We start from the raw sequence: 12,465 nt of genomic DNA, 5'->3' as shown, positions 1-12,465 counted from the left end.
TATTAATACAAAACAAGTTAAAAAAAAAAAAAAGGGAAACGTCAAGAATATAATAAAGCAAACTCGTGATTAACACGCTTAAAAAACAAAACAAAAACATATCTCCAAAGAAATTAACGCGTTAATCGCATAAATTAACTGCGATAATTGACAACCAAATAAATATACAAAATATACAACTTTGTTTACAAAATACTATTTAAGGACATGAAAGATGAAACAATTAAAATATCAAGCACAGGATAATACAGGGATGGAAATAAGACTCCTATTGCATAGCAGTTTCGATTCAGGTTTTAGTACGAGCATGATTAACCAAAGTGTATAGGTAACAAGCTCAGGTGTGTCTTATTAAACTCGTAGTAAACGCAGAATGGATCAAACTGCTATGCAATGGGGGTCTTATTTTCATCCCTGTAATAACTTTAGTTCCAAAAGACTATTACTAATAGGTTGAGTAGTATGCGATTAGTCATCTCTAGATAGTAATTAGCATAAATACAAGCAAGTTCCATTAACAATATACAGTATTTAGTGTAAGAAAGCCAATAGCAAAATACATTCAAAGTGAAAATATTTAAGCGTTTCAATAACAAACAAAGAAAAAAAAAAAAAAGTAATGCGATCTGAACACTGATTGTACATCTTAAAATGTATTTGTACTGTTTTGTATTTTTCAAACTTCATACCGATACAGTAAGTGTGTGTTTAAACACGTCTTAGTTACCCCAATACAGTACTCGCACATCATAAATGCTGCTTACAAAAATAAATAAATAAATAAATTAATTAATTACTTAAAATAGACAGATTTTCTGTCTATTAAACCAAACGCGGGTACATATAAAGTATAAACTAACGATATTTTTCTGTGGTGTTACATATACATGATAATTAACTACCGGTTTTTAGTTTAATGTATTATACAAAGCTTCCAATGGGCTGATAAAACTTTGAATGGGAAAATTGAGACTTCAATGCCATTGTCACGAGGCTAGTGACTGGCATGGAGAGGAGGCCAAACACCATACACATTCACATTTCTATGGCAACAATCGTCACTTCCTCTGGCATTGTTTTGGTTGCTATGGAAGCGAAACGATGGTCCCGCACACAAATACAACTTTTGCCGTGACGAGCAGAGGCTGATAATTATATGACACCGTTTTGTCATTCTTTGCTTTTATCTAGTATTTTCTCACACTGAGAAAATAAAACAACAATAAAAAAGATGTTGGTGGGTCCGAGAAGCAGACCACGCTGCAGGGAGTTTACAGGACCAACTCCACATTCAGTAGCTGTGGTACGTACCGCTATTTAACACTGGATACTGTTCTGACTGTTCTATTTATTTATACAAAAGATGTACCAATTGAGACCGAGGCCTCATTTACAAGGGGTCCTGTTAGACAATAAAACAATAACAAATACAAGCAACACAATAAATACATGTGTGCTTCAAACTTAGTCAGCAGCCAACAAAAAGAACAACAGAAATAGGACATATCTATATGTTAATGTAGACTAAAGGAAAAACAACGCTAAGAGGTTAAGACAAGCAATTCCCAAATACGATCTTTATTGCCAGAAAAGGAGAGATTGTCCATCTTCATACTACAAGTAAAAGTGTTCCACATTTTTGTTCATTTTGTAGTTTTATATGCACTTACTAAGTTTTTGCTAAAGGCTTCTCCCATCCCTGTCTACTCTTGTGGGTGTGGGTTATGGTTTTGATTCTGAGAAAGTTGTTAAATGTCTCATCTAATAATAAATCTGACACTACAGATGTATGTAGTTTATGTTACAATTTGAGGGACAACGCTGGAATTTTTAGGAGCTGGTGAAATTATGTATTTCAGTGTTGTGTGTAAGCCTGATATTAAAAAAGGCATTATCCTGCTGCTACCTGCACCACCTGGAGCCGGAGGTTACAACCTTTTAAGTAAACTGAACTTTAGGATCTAACTGTGTATGTGTGTGGCTGTGTGTATATATAGAGCTGTTTGAATTCCCCATAAGACATATTGTCATGGAGGCCTTTTGTACATCATCATTTCAGCTAATTACATCCTGTTTTTCAGAGAGCAAAGTTCCCATCTGCAAAGCCACCAAGTTTTTTAATTCTAGAAAGAAGACGACACGATGAAGCCAGGGAGGAAGTTTTGGCTTTTACGAAATACCACAGCCAATGTGCCATGAAATCCAACTGGGAGAAGATCACAGACAGGCGGATCATGCATGGCACTGTCCAGAGGAGGGTCCATGAGGCTATGCATCAGTACAAAATGGGGATCGAGGAAAGGAGGGAAAGGTTAGACTTTGCTTTATAAGATCATTTGAAATGTACCAGGCACTTTTAAGTAACAAGAACACTTTAAAAAAACACTTTTTGTGTTTAAAACTGGTAATGACTAGCTCACTAAACATCTGTTTCATTGACCATTAACTACATTTTTCTTAGCTTGTTTTGAACAGTTTTAGAAACAAAATAAAGGTGAACATATTCTCTGATAAATATGTATTTTTTTCATGACTAGGGATGGCTACAAAGTTTTAGACAGCATGTGACAAGTGTAGCTTGTTGTTCCAGGGCTAAAAGATTAACAACAAATTTATACAAATAAATTAATCTAGGAATTACAATAAACTGTTCTGACAACATAGTGGAACACTGGCTTAATACGTTTTCTCATTGAACAACTATTGTACACAAACACATGTTTTAAATGAGCTATCAGTAGTCTAGAGTAACAGTGAACGGTAACACCCTACCCACTTATTTATCAAAATACAGCCAGCTATGGATCTAAACTCTTAAAAGACAAGGCGCTTTTAGATCTCCGTTTTACAGGAAGAATACTGTGTGGTTTCCCGCCAGTGGTCACCCAGTGACAGCTGTGGGACTATCCAGCATCATCGGCCTTAGCGGTAAAAATTAATTTTATAAGTGCAAAAAGAGAGGATTACCATATTTAGAGCCCTATGGAATCTGTGTTATTCTGTTCTGTTCATTTTTTTCTGATTTCCATTTTTACCTTTTTAACAAATGTAATTAGGTTTATTTAATGCACACCACAGGCAAGGTGAACAACACAAAACCGTAAATCTACAGGCGTCTACTTTTTCCATTCGGTTTGAGTTCGTGTTCATTGAATTAAGAGTATTTTTTTAATCTAATTGTATTGTAAAATAGTATTGTTAACTTTAAAAACGGCTTGTATATTTTATTTATGTATTTATTTATTTTATAGTGCAGTGTGGGGCGCTCCTAAGCAAACAGATTGGCAGTGAGCCGAGTGGTAAAAAAAAAAAAAAAAAAAGGTTTAATAACTTTTTGTTTTGAAATTGATCAATTATATATTGACTGTCACACCGATGGTTTCACTACTATAAATCTTCTCTGTGTGAACATTGCGAAATTATTGTTCAAAAGTGACTGTACTGTAAAATATCCCTGCTATCTGCCTATCTATGGATCCTTAATTTAAATTAAGTTATTTTTTTATTGCCATTTTATTGTCTACAACGTTGTCTAATTGTTGAAGTCCTTAAAAATGTTTCTGTTTATTTTGCATGATTGCATTTATTTAACATACTCGAACTGTGAATTATTTTCACCGATTCCCTTCTCGTTGTTTATCCCTAGGCTTACAGAACACCCCGCCTCATTTATAACCCAGCTACAGAAACTGCCCCCCCATATTAAAGTTTCACATTTTCCCTTCAAATATGTAACACAGAGAGAAACAAAAATAAAACTAATATGGTGACCCTTACTCAACAAGTAGATATAAAAGGCAAGCTGAATTTACTTCTACCTACAGTCTGTACTTTGTGTTGGATTTGAAAAGAAACAATCAGCCAATCAAAGGTTTGCACACCATTGTGGTGATCAGTCAGAATGCTATGTGCTTCCAGAGGCATGTTAGACAGCAGCCGCCACTTGCTGCTATCATCCCCACCCAGTCAAAAGCGTGTGGAAATAGGTTTGCAATTGTAAACACACAGCTTAACTTTATTTGTTGCAAAAGCACAGTCTCCTTCCCTGTACAGTTGCAAAGTACACTGCAGGGATTGCTATCTTTTAGTTAGAGATCCGGTAGGGTAGGGGACCCTTAAAATATTTATTTATCTTATTATTTATTCTCCAATAGTGCATAGTGGGATATTTTGTTTGCTGCCAGTTTTTAAAGGGTAAAACACAGCCCTGCCATATCCTTATACATAATAATACAACACTATGACATAACATGTCATATTACTACAGTAACAATTTGCTTTTAATGCATGCATTGTTTTTAAAGGGTAAACACATATCCTTACACATAATAATACACTATGACATAGCATGTCATATTACAACAAACAGTAACAATTAATGCATGCATTGTTTTTGTTCATGCTTAAATAATCATTTGAAATTACATTTTGATCTTGTGTAATGTATTTTTCTTCTCGTGCAGGCTACGTGATCTGTTGGACACTGAAGAGAAACATTATATCAACGAAATGGAATCCATGGAAGAGACAACATTAGAGCGACAGGCTAAAATGAGAGAAAGAGCCAAGACCCTGAGAGAGAGAAGAGAAAGCGAGAGACAAAAATTAGTTGTTGAAAAACGAGATCAGCAGTTCAGGTAAATATTTAGTTCCATTGCATTGTTGGGATTTAAAGAGGATCATTTTTTTTTTTATTGCAGGTCCCTCGTTACAAGGTTGTGTTAAGCCATGTCCAAACTGTATTGTGACATGTTATCGCAGGATAACAGGATTTGAATGTACAATGTTAGTCTTAAGAGTAGCGATTATTGATACTGGAACTCTTCTATTAAATGAAAAAATGATACAAAAAACATGTTGATATAATTTAGGTAAATATTACATATTTTAACATACTAATCCTTTAAACAATATTGAAAATCACACTTATTTGCACCTATTGTAGGAATACTAGTAGCTTTGAACCTTTTTTGTATTAAAAAATAAAAAAAGATTTCCCTTACTGTAGCCGTGCCTTGTCGTAACATGTGGCAAAGGGTAATTCTTCTAATTACCGAGAATAATAAGTCATACATCTGGAAAACTGACTTAAGCAAAACAGGAGATACATTTTAAAATCAGTGGAATTAAATGAATTCTATCTGGACAGAATCCGTTTAAGCCAGTAGTTGAATTTGTTTAAAGGGTTTAAAATGCCAGGGCAATGCAATAAAACATACAGCTTTTTCATTCAGCTGAAAAGGGCTGAATACTTTTTGAGGTTGTGCTTCTTGTGTTTTAACTGGCTTGTGGATACAGAGGAAACTGAATGATCGTTCGTGGTATATGGATTTTATTCGCCACAGGAGGATGCTAGTGGTTTATGTAAGGACATCCTCCTGAAGTATGTTAGCTCCATTTATTGTGTGAATTTATATTTTCCCCACAGTGCTTTTATCAGCTTACTAATTCATTGAACTGGGATACCACAGTTTATATAACTGTGTGCATATGTGTTTAGGGAGCAGTGTGAGGAACTGCGTTCTCTGATGACACACCGACGACAGGGCGAGGTTTGCTCTGACAGGAAGGTCCAGCTCGCCATGAAGGAGGAGATCCGGAAGGCGGAGAAGGAGCAGGAGAAGCTCTTCGCTGACCTCTGGGACAAGGACAGGCTGGCCAAAGAGGCGCGGGAGGAGCAGGAAGCACTGAAACAGATGGAGAGGAAACGGGAGGTGCTGGATGTTCTCCAGGTCCAAAGGGCAGCACTTGAAGCCCAAAAGACAGAAGAAAAACGTCTGAAGGAAGAGGAGGCCCAGCTGCTGGTAAGGGAGCTATGTTTGCACTAGATTATATATATATATACAGACTAACTTCACTATTACGAACCCTGATTATAACGAATACCCGTTTTTAACTATCCCAACTGCAAGAACCGATTTTTGTCAATGCAAATTAGCCCGAGTAGAACGATCACGTACAGGATCAACCCGAATACAATGATCTCAGTACTGACTGACACTGAACTTTCTCCAGTGTCAAGTGTGTTATTCTCTCGGTGAAAACAAAGACCATGGTTGACTAATTCAGAAATAACGCTAATTCAAAGATGACTTATTGTAGTACGAATCATGCATGACGAATGCAATCGTTGCCTGTTTGTCATCTTGCAACCAGACAACGGGCATGAGGAGCAATGTACGCTGGGTAGTTTTTTCAAGAGAAAGGATGTGTAATTACTGTTTTCAGCATGTAAGTGTACATTCTTTCCTTTTTCATTTCTTTACTGTTTTCTTTTAAACATACCTGTAGCAGGGCAATTGCCCTGCACAGGGGGAAATTAGTCTTGGTGTAATTTATATGTGGAAACGGGTTTGTTTTGTGTGCTTTTTGTAGTTATGTTTGATCAAGTAATTGTTTACAGACGGGCGCTCGATTGAGATTTGCTGCCTGCCTGTCTTGTATGTGTCCTCTGTGCGTTACCATTGTTGGTAGCGTCACATGACCCATTTGTTTATTTTCTGTTTTGTGTTTAATAAATCCTGCGCGGCTGTGCCGGCGTTTCAACTCCAACTCCTCTGTCTTGCAATGCGGTTACCCACACATTTGACTGTTTAAATGTTGATTAATGTGAAGGAATCCTCATAAAAGTACTATATACTGATGTTCAATTCAAATTTGCCGTTTTGGCATTATTCTGATACAGAAAAATGCCAAACCCTATTATAGTGAACACCCTGATTTAACAAACATTTCTCCAGGACCCATGGGGGTTTGTTATAGTGAAGTTAGCCTGTATATATATATATAATATTGCATATTTGTGTGATAAGGCATGCATAGATTATCAAAAATAATCTATAAAACTAAGAAAAAAAGAATGAGTTTTGACAAGTGTTTCAACAATATAATTTATAACATGAAAGACACATTTTATAAGACCTATGCTAAACGGTTTTACAGCAAACACATTAATTTCAGTTACTGTCTGCAATGCTGTACGTATTCCTGCTATATCTTTTTTAACTTTATCACAATTATGTTATTAGAAGGCTTAATCCCATGAGAGGAGTCAGGCACTTTATATTTAAGAAATATTACATTTCATATTCTAAATATGCTTTTTACATGCCCTTTTATTTATGGATATGTATTCCTGATGCTCAATATCCTGAATACTAATAGGAATTTAAAATGCATGTAAATATGCTGATTATCATGTTCCGGATTCATGGAAACAGCACATGTTGTTTTCATGGCAAAACCCTGATGTGAAATAGATGATCGGTGATATTTTAATGAAAATATAAAGATGAAAATATCAAAACAAGTACGTTTGCCAACTGTTTTTAGATCTGCCTCTGTTTAGATCATTAAAGAACCTCATGGACTTCTAAAGATCTGATCAGGCTCAGTTTTAAAACCTTTTAAACCATTGAAGAGGATTTCATTATTGGAATGTGAACCTGAGACTTTGTTGTTAAGAAGTGGGTTAGATTGTAAGCGCTGTTTTCTAAAAAACAGAAGGAGCAGCGGGAGCTGCTGAAGCTAGAAAAGGAGCGTGGCTGGCTTGAGAAGCTGCAGAATCAGCAGCAGACCAAGAATCTCCTGGACGAGTCTCTGCGTCTGAAGATTAGGCGCCTGGGCAGGGAGTATCAGGAGGAGGTTGCCCTGGACATGAAGATCATGGAGCAGGTTCTCAACGAGGTGCACGACGAGACAGAGGAGAGGCACCAGAGGAAGGTAAGTGGCATGGAAAATCATCAGCGCATAGTGCTGTAAACCGGGTACATTTATGTTCCTAGTGATTGTGGCTTAGGTTATGCTATGTCTATTAAAAGTAACCTGTTCATTTGTTAAAAAAAGTTTCAATGAGAATCTTAATGTCTTTACATGCTAGGTTCTAGAAGTACTGAACTTTTATTAATAATTGTTAATTGCCAATTACTGAATAATTGTTGATCACTGAAGTCGGTAAAAAATTATAATGGGATTTGATGTCAGAACAAAAAGACACTTTACTAGTTCCTGTACCTGTGTATTTTTGTATTCCATTATCTTCTTTTTATAACAAATAAAATACACCAGAACTATACATATAAGGCTGTAATTCCATCTCTGGGTTGTGGTGGTAAACCACAAGAGCAAGATGTATAATATTATAGAGATAAGAGAGTATCACACTCAGCAGAGCTGTGGTTGTGTTGTGTAGATAGAGCTCAGTGAGGAGCAAAAGAGGTACAGGCAGTACCTGGCACAACAGCTACAGGAGCAAAAACAGCAGGAGAGGGAGTTGGACAAGCTACTCGAGGCAGAGCTCAAGAAGTCCTGGGCCAAGAGAGACAAGCAGTGGAGTCTGGAGAAGGAGGCGAGGAAACGTCTCATGAAGGAGGTCATGGAGACACGGAAGGTTCAGATTCAGGACAAACGTAAGGAGTCTACTGTTTTGCTGTCCGTGGGCATTACTTAAAAATTAGCCTATGTGGTAAAATGTTTCCAATTTCTAAATTGCTCGCAACGTTCTATATTTTTAGTAGCTTGCTAAGAAAGTTGTTTACATCATTTTATGATTATTGCTATAACCCTTGCTAGGCTTTTAAATGCAGTCCTAAAATAGTGTTTTTTACAGGCTTCTTACTCTTACTCAGCTGGATTGTATTATTAATCATATAGATTTTAAAATTACTTTTGAAATGCAACCTTGCAGAATTTTAGTGGTTCAGAGATACTGCTGAATACCTACATGAAAAGTGTATGAACCTATTTCTGAGATTGATTTAGGGCTGTGAAAAGAATGGTTCTTCCTGACATTTTTCACTTTATTCCAGACATTTATTACACTAATGTTTTATGTAAGCATTTAAATGTTACTCCTGTGAATTAATGTCCATTCATGAGTGTTTTATCTGTTTCCCACAAGTGGATGGAAATACTCAAATGCAGATGGAACTTGCCAAAGACCGAGAGCTGTTGGCCAAAGCCATTGAAGAGCACAACGCATTGGAAGAGGAACGACAAGCTAAGTATGTCCACTCCTGTCGTAATTTATTGCTTTTCTATATTTCCCTAACTGCTCATGGTGTTTGCAATCACTGTGAGTGGTTCTGATTTATGTTGCTCTCTAATACCGAGTTATTTCCATTTTTCTCCAAGTCTGCCTTTACTTGGCTTTGAGTTTGTCTGGAGAATCTTAAGCCTTCCTCATTCTATTCAAATTACAGGACAATGTAATGTTTCAATTATGCCATTCCCATCTACAGTCTTTCTGTATTCTGAATGTAGAGTAGGTGGGGAAAGCAGAGTAGAAAAGTCACATTGTCACGTGGTTTGAATGGAATGAGGAAGGCATTTCAGTCCAGACAAGCTCAAAGCCATAAAAAAAAAGTTTTCGAGAACACCTTGTTTGTTTCTATGACTGTTGCTTGGGGAGGTTCCATTACTAGCTATTCTAAAAGGGCAAACTAAGCGCTCTGTTTGGTTGTTGCTGATCACATTACCGTGCAGGATTTTTTGCAGTACTGCACTGGTCAACTTTTTTTTTCCTCATCACATTTTTAAAACTTAAATAAACTGCATAAAGATCAAAGCATGCCTGGGTCAACAACTTTGCAGAGCGTCATTAATGTAAACATTAAATGTACATATCAATGTGTATAAAACATGTAGGGAAACAGTTCTAGTCTTACATTTTTTTTAGTTTTACTAAAAACAAGACATTCAAGCTGCTGTATAAAAATAAATAAGTAAATGGATGTGCATCTATACAAAAATTAAACAACGATTAATTCAGCAGTAAAAGGTTCAAGCCAATTAGTTGTCTCTACAACCAAAGTATAGGGACTATTTTGCACTGGTGGTAGGATACATTCAATACAAGGGAATTTGAAGTTTAAAATCTAGTGGTTTTTTTTTTGTTTTCTTTTCATAAAATTAACAAAGTAATTTTATAAGCGCAATAACACCCGCCTCATGTCACAGCGCACCCACGGTGTGCTGCAATTTTATAATTACTGCACGCCCTGTTGTGTGTTATTGCTTACCTATATTCATAGTAATATAGTAATTGTCACAGTGACAAAAGGTGCCAGAGATATGCTGTTAAATAACAATATACTACAGATTTCTACAAGTTTTCTTACTTAAAAAGTGTGAAGGACAGGTTTCTATCAATGGAAAAGTGAAAACCTCTGTCATTCACATTTTTCTGTTACAAATCCCGGCCTTCAAACTATTCTATTAAGAAAACCCTGTTCTTCAAACTTTTCTACTAAGAAAACCCTGTCGTTCAGACTTTTAAAAAAAGAAAACTAATATTTGTCCTCCTGTGTCCTTCAGTTTAGTAGCACCCTTTAGTATGTGTGTTAATTGTAACTATTTTGCATTTAAAGACAAAAGAGAGTGAACCTGGAATACCAGGACGATTTGTTTGCCCAGATGGCATACCAGCAGCAACTCCGAGAGGCTGAGAAAGCTGAGGAGTGGCACGAGTTTGATGCAGGGATCAGTTCTCAGCAAACCTACCAGAAAAAGCTGGAAGAAATCCTTTCCCGTCCATATATGAGTAAAGAACAAGTCCATCCCTTCAGAAGATCCAGAGTCTCCACGCCTAAGGACTGGCTCCCAGCTTAATTTAAAAGGAATGAAAAAGTGGAGCATATACATAAATGTATGTCATTAATATATGAAAAAATGTTCGGTGTTCCACTGTTAAACTTTTTTTGTAACTTTTATTAGCAGTGTACTAATTGCATTAAATATTTATCTGGTAAGAGATACTGACATTCCATTCTATGAATCACTAGTTCCTCTACTTGTTTTATTCAATCTGAATTTAAGAAGCACTAAGTGTGTCTTTCTCCATGATAATCACCTGGATCACTTAAATAGAGGAGGTGTATATTATTTTTGATCAGCAGTATTTTTCTGTGATGATAGACTTCACTCGTCACTATTTGTTTGAGACATTTTCAAACAATTTTCCCACATAAAGAGTTCAAGCAAAACATCAAAACAGTTCCGATTTTAATAAATTGCTTGAAATTGTCACATTCATCTAGTTCCTTCAACAGTCGAAAAAAAAAAAAAACTTTTTTGAAATACTTATTATACTTTGTAGTGCTAAGGAAAATACTGTGTTATGAAATTTGCTGTGTTTTCCTGGTGTGATTTTTGTTTAAAGCGCTGGTTAAGGAAATATTAAATCTGTATATAGTTAATGACAGCTTCATTACATTACTGGTTATGTATTGTAACCTTCCAGCAATATCAGAAGACTGAACTTACAAACATGGAAATGAATTACACAAACCATTGTGAAGATCCAGAGGTGAGAGTAAGTAATACAATGTGAGATCAAGTTAAGATTAGGGCTAAGAATAAAAAAAGAGAAGTGAGTGAAATTCACGTATGATTTGGTACATTGTTTTTTTTGTTGTAATTCCAAAACTAACAATAAATATGGTAGTGCTTTCAAATGTGATTTTCTTTTTTTTTTTTTTTTTACAAAGCTTGTTACAGGCAAACTGTTAAGTGAGTCACACTATTGGAAAAAATATGTGAAGACTGAGAATACAGTAATCCGTTGCCTATCCGATTGCGGTGGGACCAGAGTCAGGGCGGATATGTAAAAAGCCGGATAAATTAAGCCTGTTATGAATACCATTATACACAGCTGTAACAATTACAATATTCACACAATTATTGTTTTGAGATGCAGCTTTTATTAGGGAGATCCCCTAAATCCCTTGTTTAGAAAGATACAGGGTATTAATGCTTGTTATTTAAAGATGTTTGGCATGGGCGATATGAAGAAAAAAAGGGGCAATAGTTGAGTGGAGACTCAGAAACATCTCATACAGTAGGTGGCAATATATTTTGCTTCCAAAAAAACAGAGCTGCAAACTGCACAACATCAAGCCTGGTCAGGGAGTGAACCCACAACCTTTCAATCTGGGTGCTGATAAGTAACAAAAAGAAGAAAAAAAAAACACCGAGGTACTTTTGGATTGGAGTCTTGTGGGTCCAAGCAGCTGTCGCACAAAGTAGAAACCTTGAATGGTTTTCTCTGGGGCCAGATGGCTGCCAGTAATTACTACTTGGTTTGAAACGAGTTGTACACTTTATTATAGCGCACTCCCAAAAAATGAAGCCATTGGGACTCCTACCTGACTGCAGAAGTATAGACATAACTAATAGTATGGGCAAAAACATAGGAAACCCACAGTACAGGGATATGGAGGGGAAACTGAAAAAAAGGTTGAATTAATGCAGAGTTGCGTAATTGCTTGTCAAAGTGTATGGGAAGATATTGTGTAATACCTTGGCACTCGTGTAAGCTGCTTCATTAAACCCACACTTTTACTGGATGCAACGTATTGCCTAATTTAATATGTGCTTCAGAATCAGGAAAATCTAATGCAAACCTAACATTGCTGCTATACATTCTGAAATACCACTTTACTGAAAGGAGGGAGTCCATGTGAAGAT

General features: G+C 36.2%; 1 protein-coding gene across 1 annotated transcript; it reads left to right on the top strand.

Moving 5' to 3' along the window:
• The first annotated feature begins 1,023 nt into the window (after positions 1-1,023).
• On the top strand, positions 1,024-11,382 carry LOC131737136 (cilia- and flagella-associated protein 53-like). Its single transcript, XM_059024285.1, has 8 exons — positions 1,024-1,303; positions 2,082-2,311; positions 4,464-4,637; positions 5,501-5,804; positions 7,504-7,722; positions 8,192-8,408; positions 8,900-9,002; positions 10,368-11,382. Exons 1-8 carry the CDS (start codon positions 1,232-1,234, stop codon positions 10,606-10,608), a joined length of 1,560 nt encoding a protein of 519 aa, XP_058880268.1. The 5' UTR covers positions 1,024-1,231; the 3' UTR covers positions 10,609-11,382.
• Positions 11,383-12,465: the final 1,083 nt, after the last annotated feature.

The sequence above is a fragment of the Acipenser ruthenus genome, chromosome 1 (assembly GCF_902713425.1).
Source record: "Acipenser ruthenus chromosome 1, fAciRut3.2 maternal haplotype, whole genome shotgun sequence".
NCBI classification, from domain to species: Eukaryota; Metazoa; Chordata; class Actinopteri; order Acipenseriformes; family Acipenseridae; genus Acipenser; species Acipenser ruthenus.
Note: the sequence above shows the minus strand (reverse complement) of the source record. Positions and strands in the feature narration are given on the sequence as shown.

Coding starts and splice junctions, on each gene's coding strand:
- LOC131737136 (XM_059024285.1), top strand. CDS start 1,232: ATGTTGGTGGGTCCGAGAAGCAGACCACGCTGCAGGGAGTTTACAGGA. Junction 1,304..2,081: donor CTCCACATTCAGTAGCTGTG/GTACGTACCGCT, acceptor CCTGTTTTTCAG/AGAGCAAAGTTCCCATCTGC. Junction 2,312..4,463: donor ATCGAGGAAAGGAGGGAAAG/GTTAGACTTTGC, acceptor CTTCTCGTGCAG/GCTACGTGATCTGTTGGACA.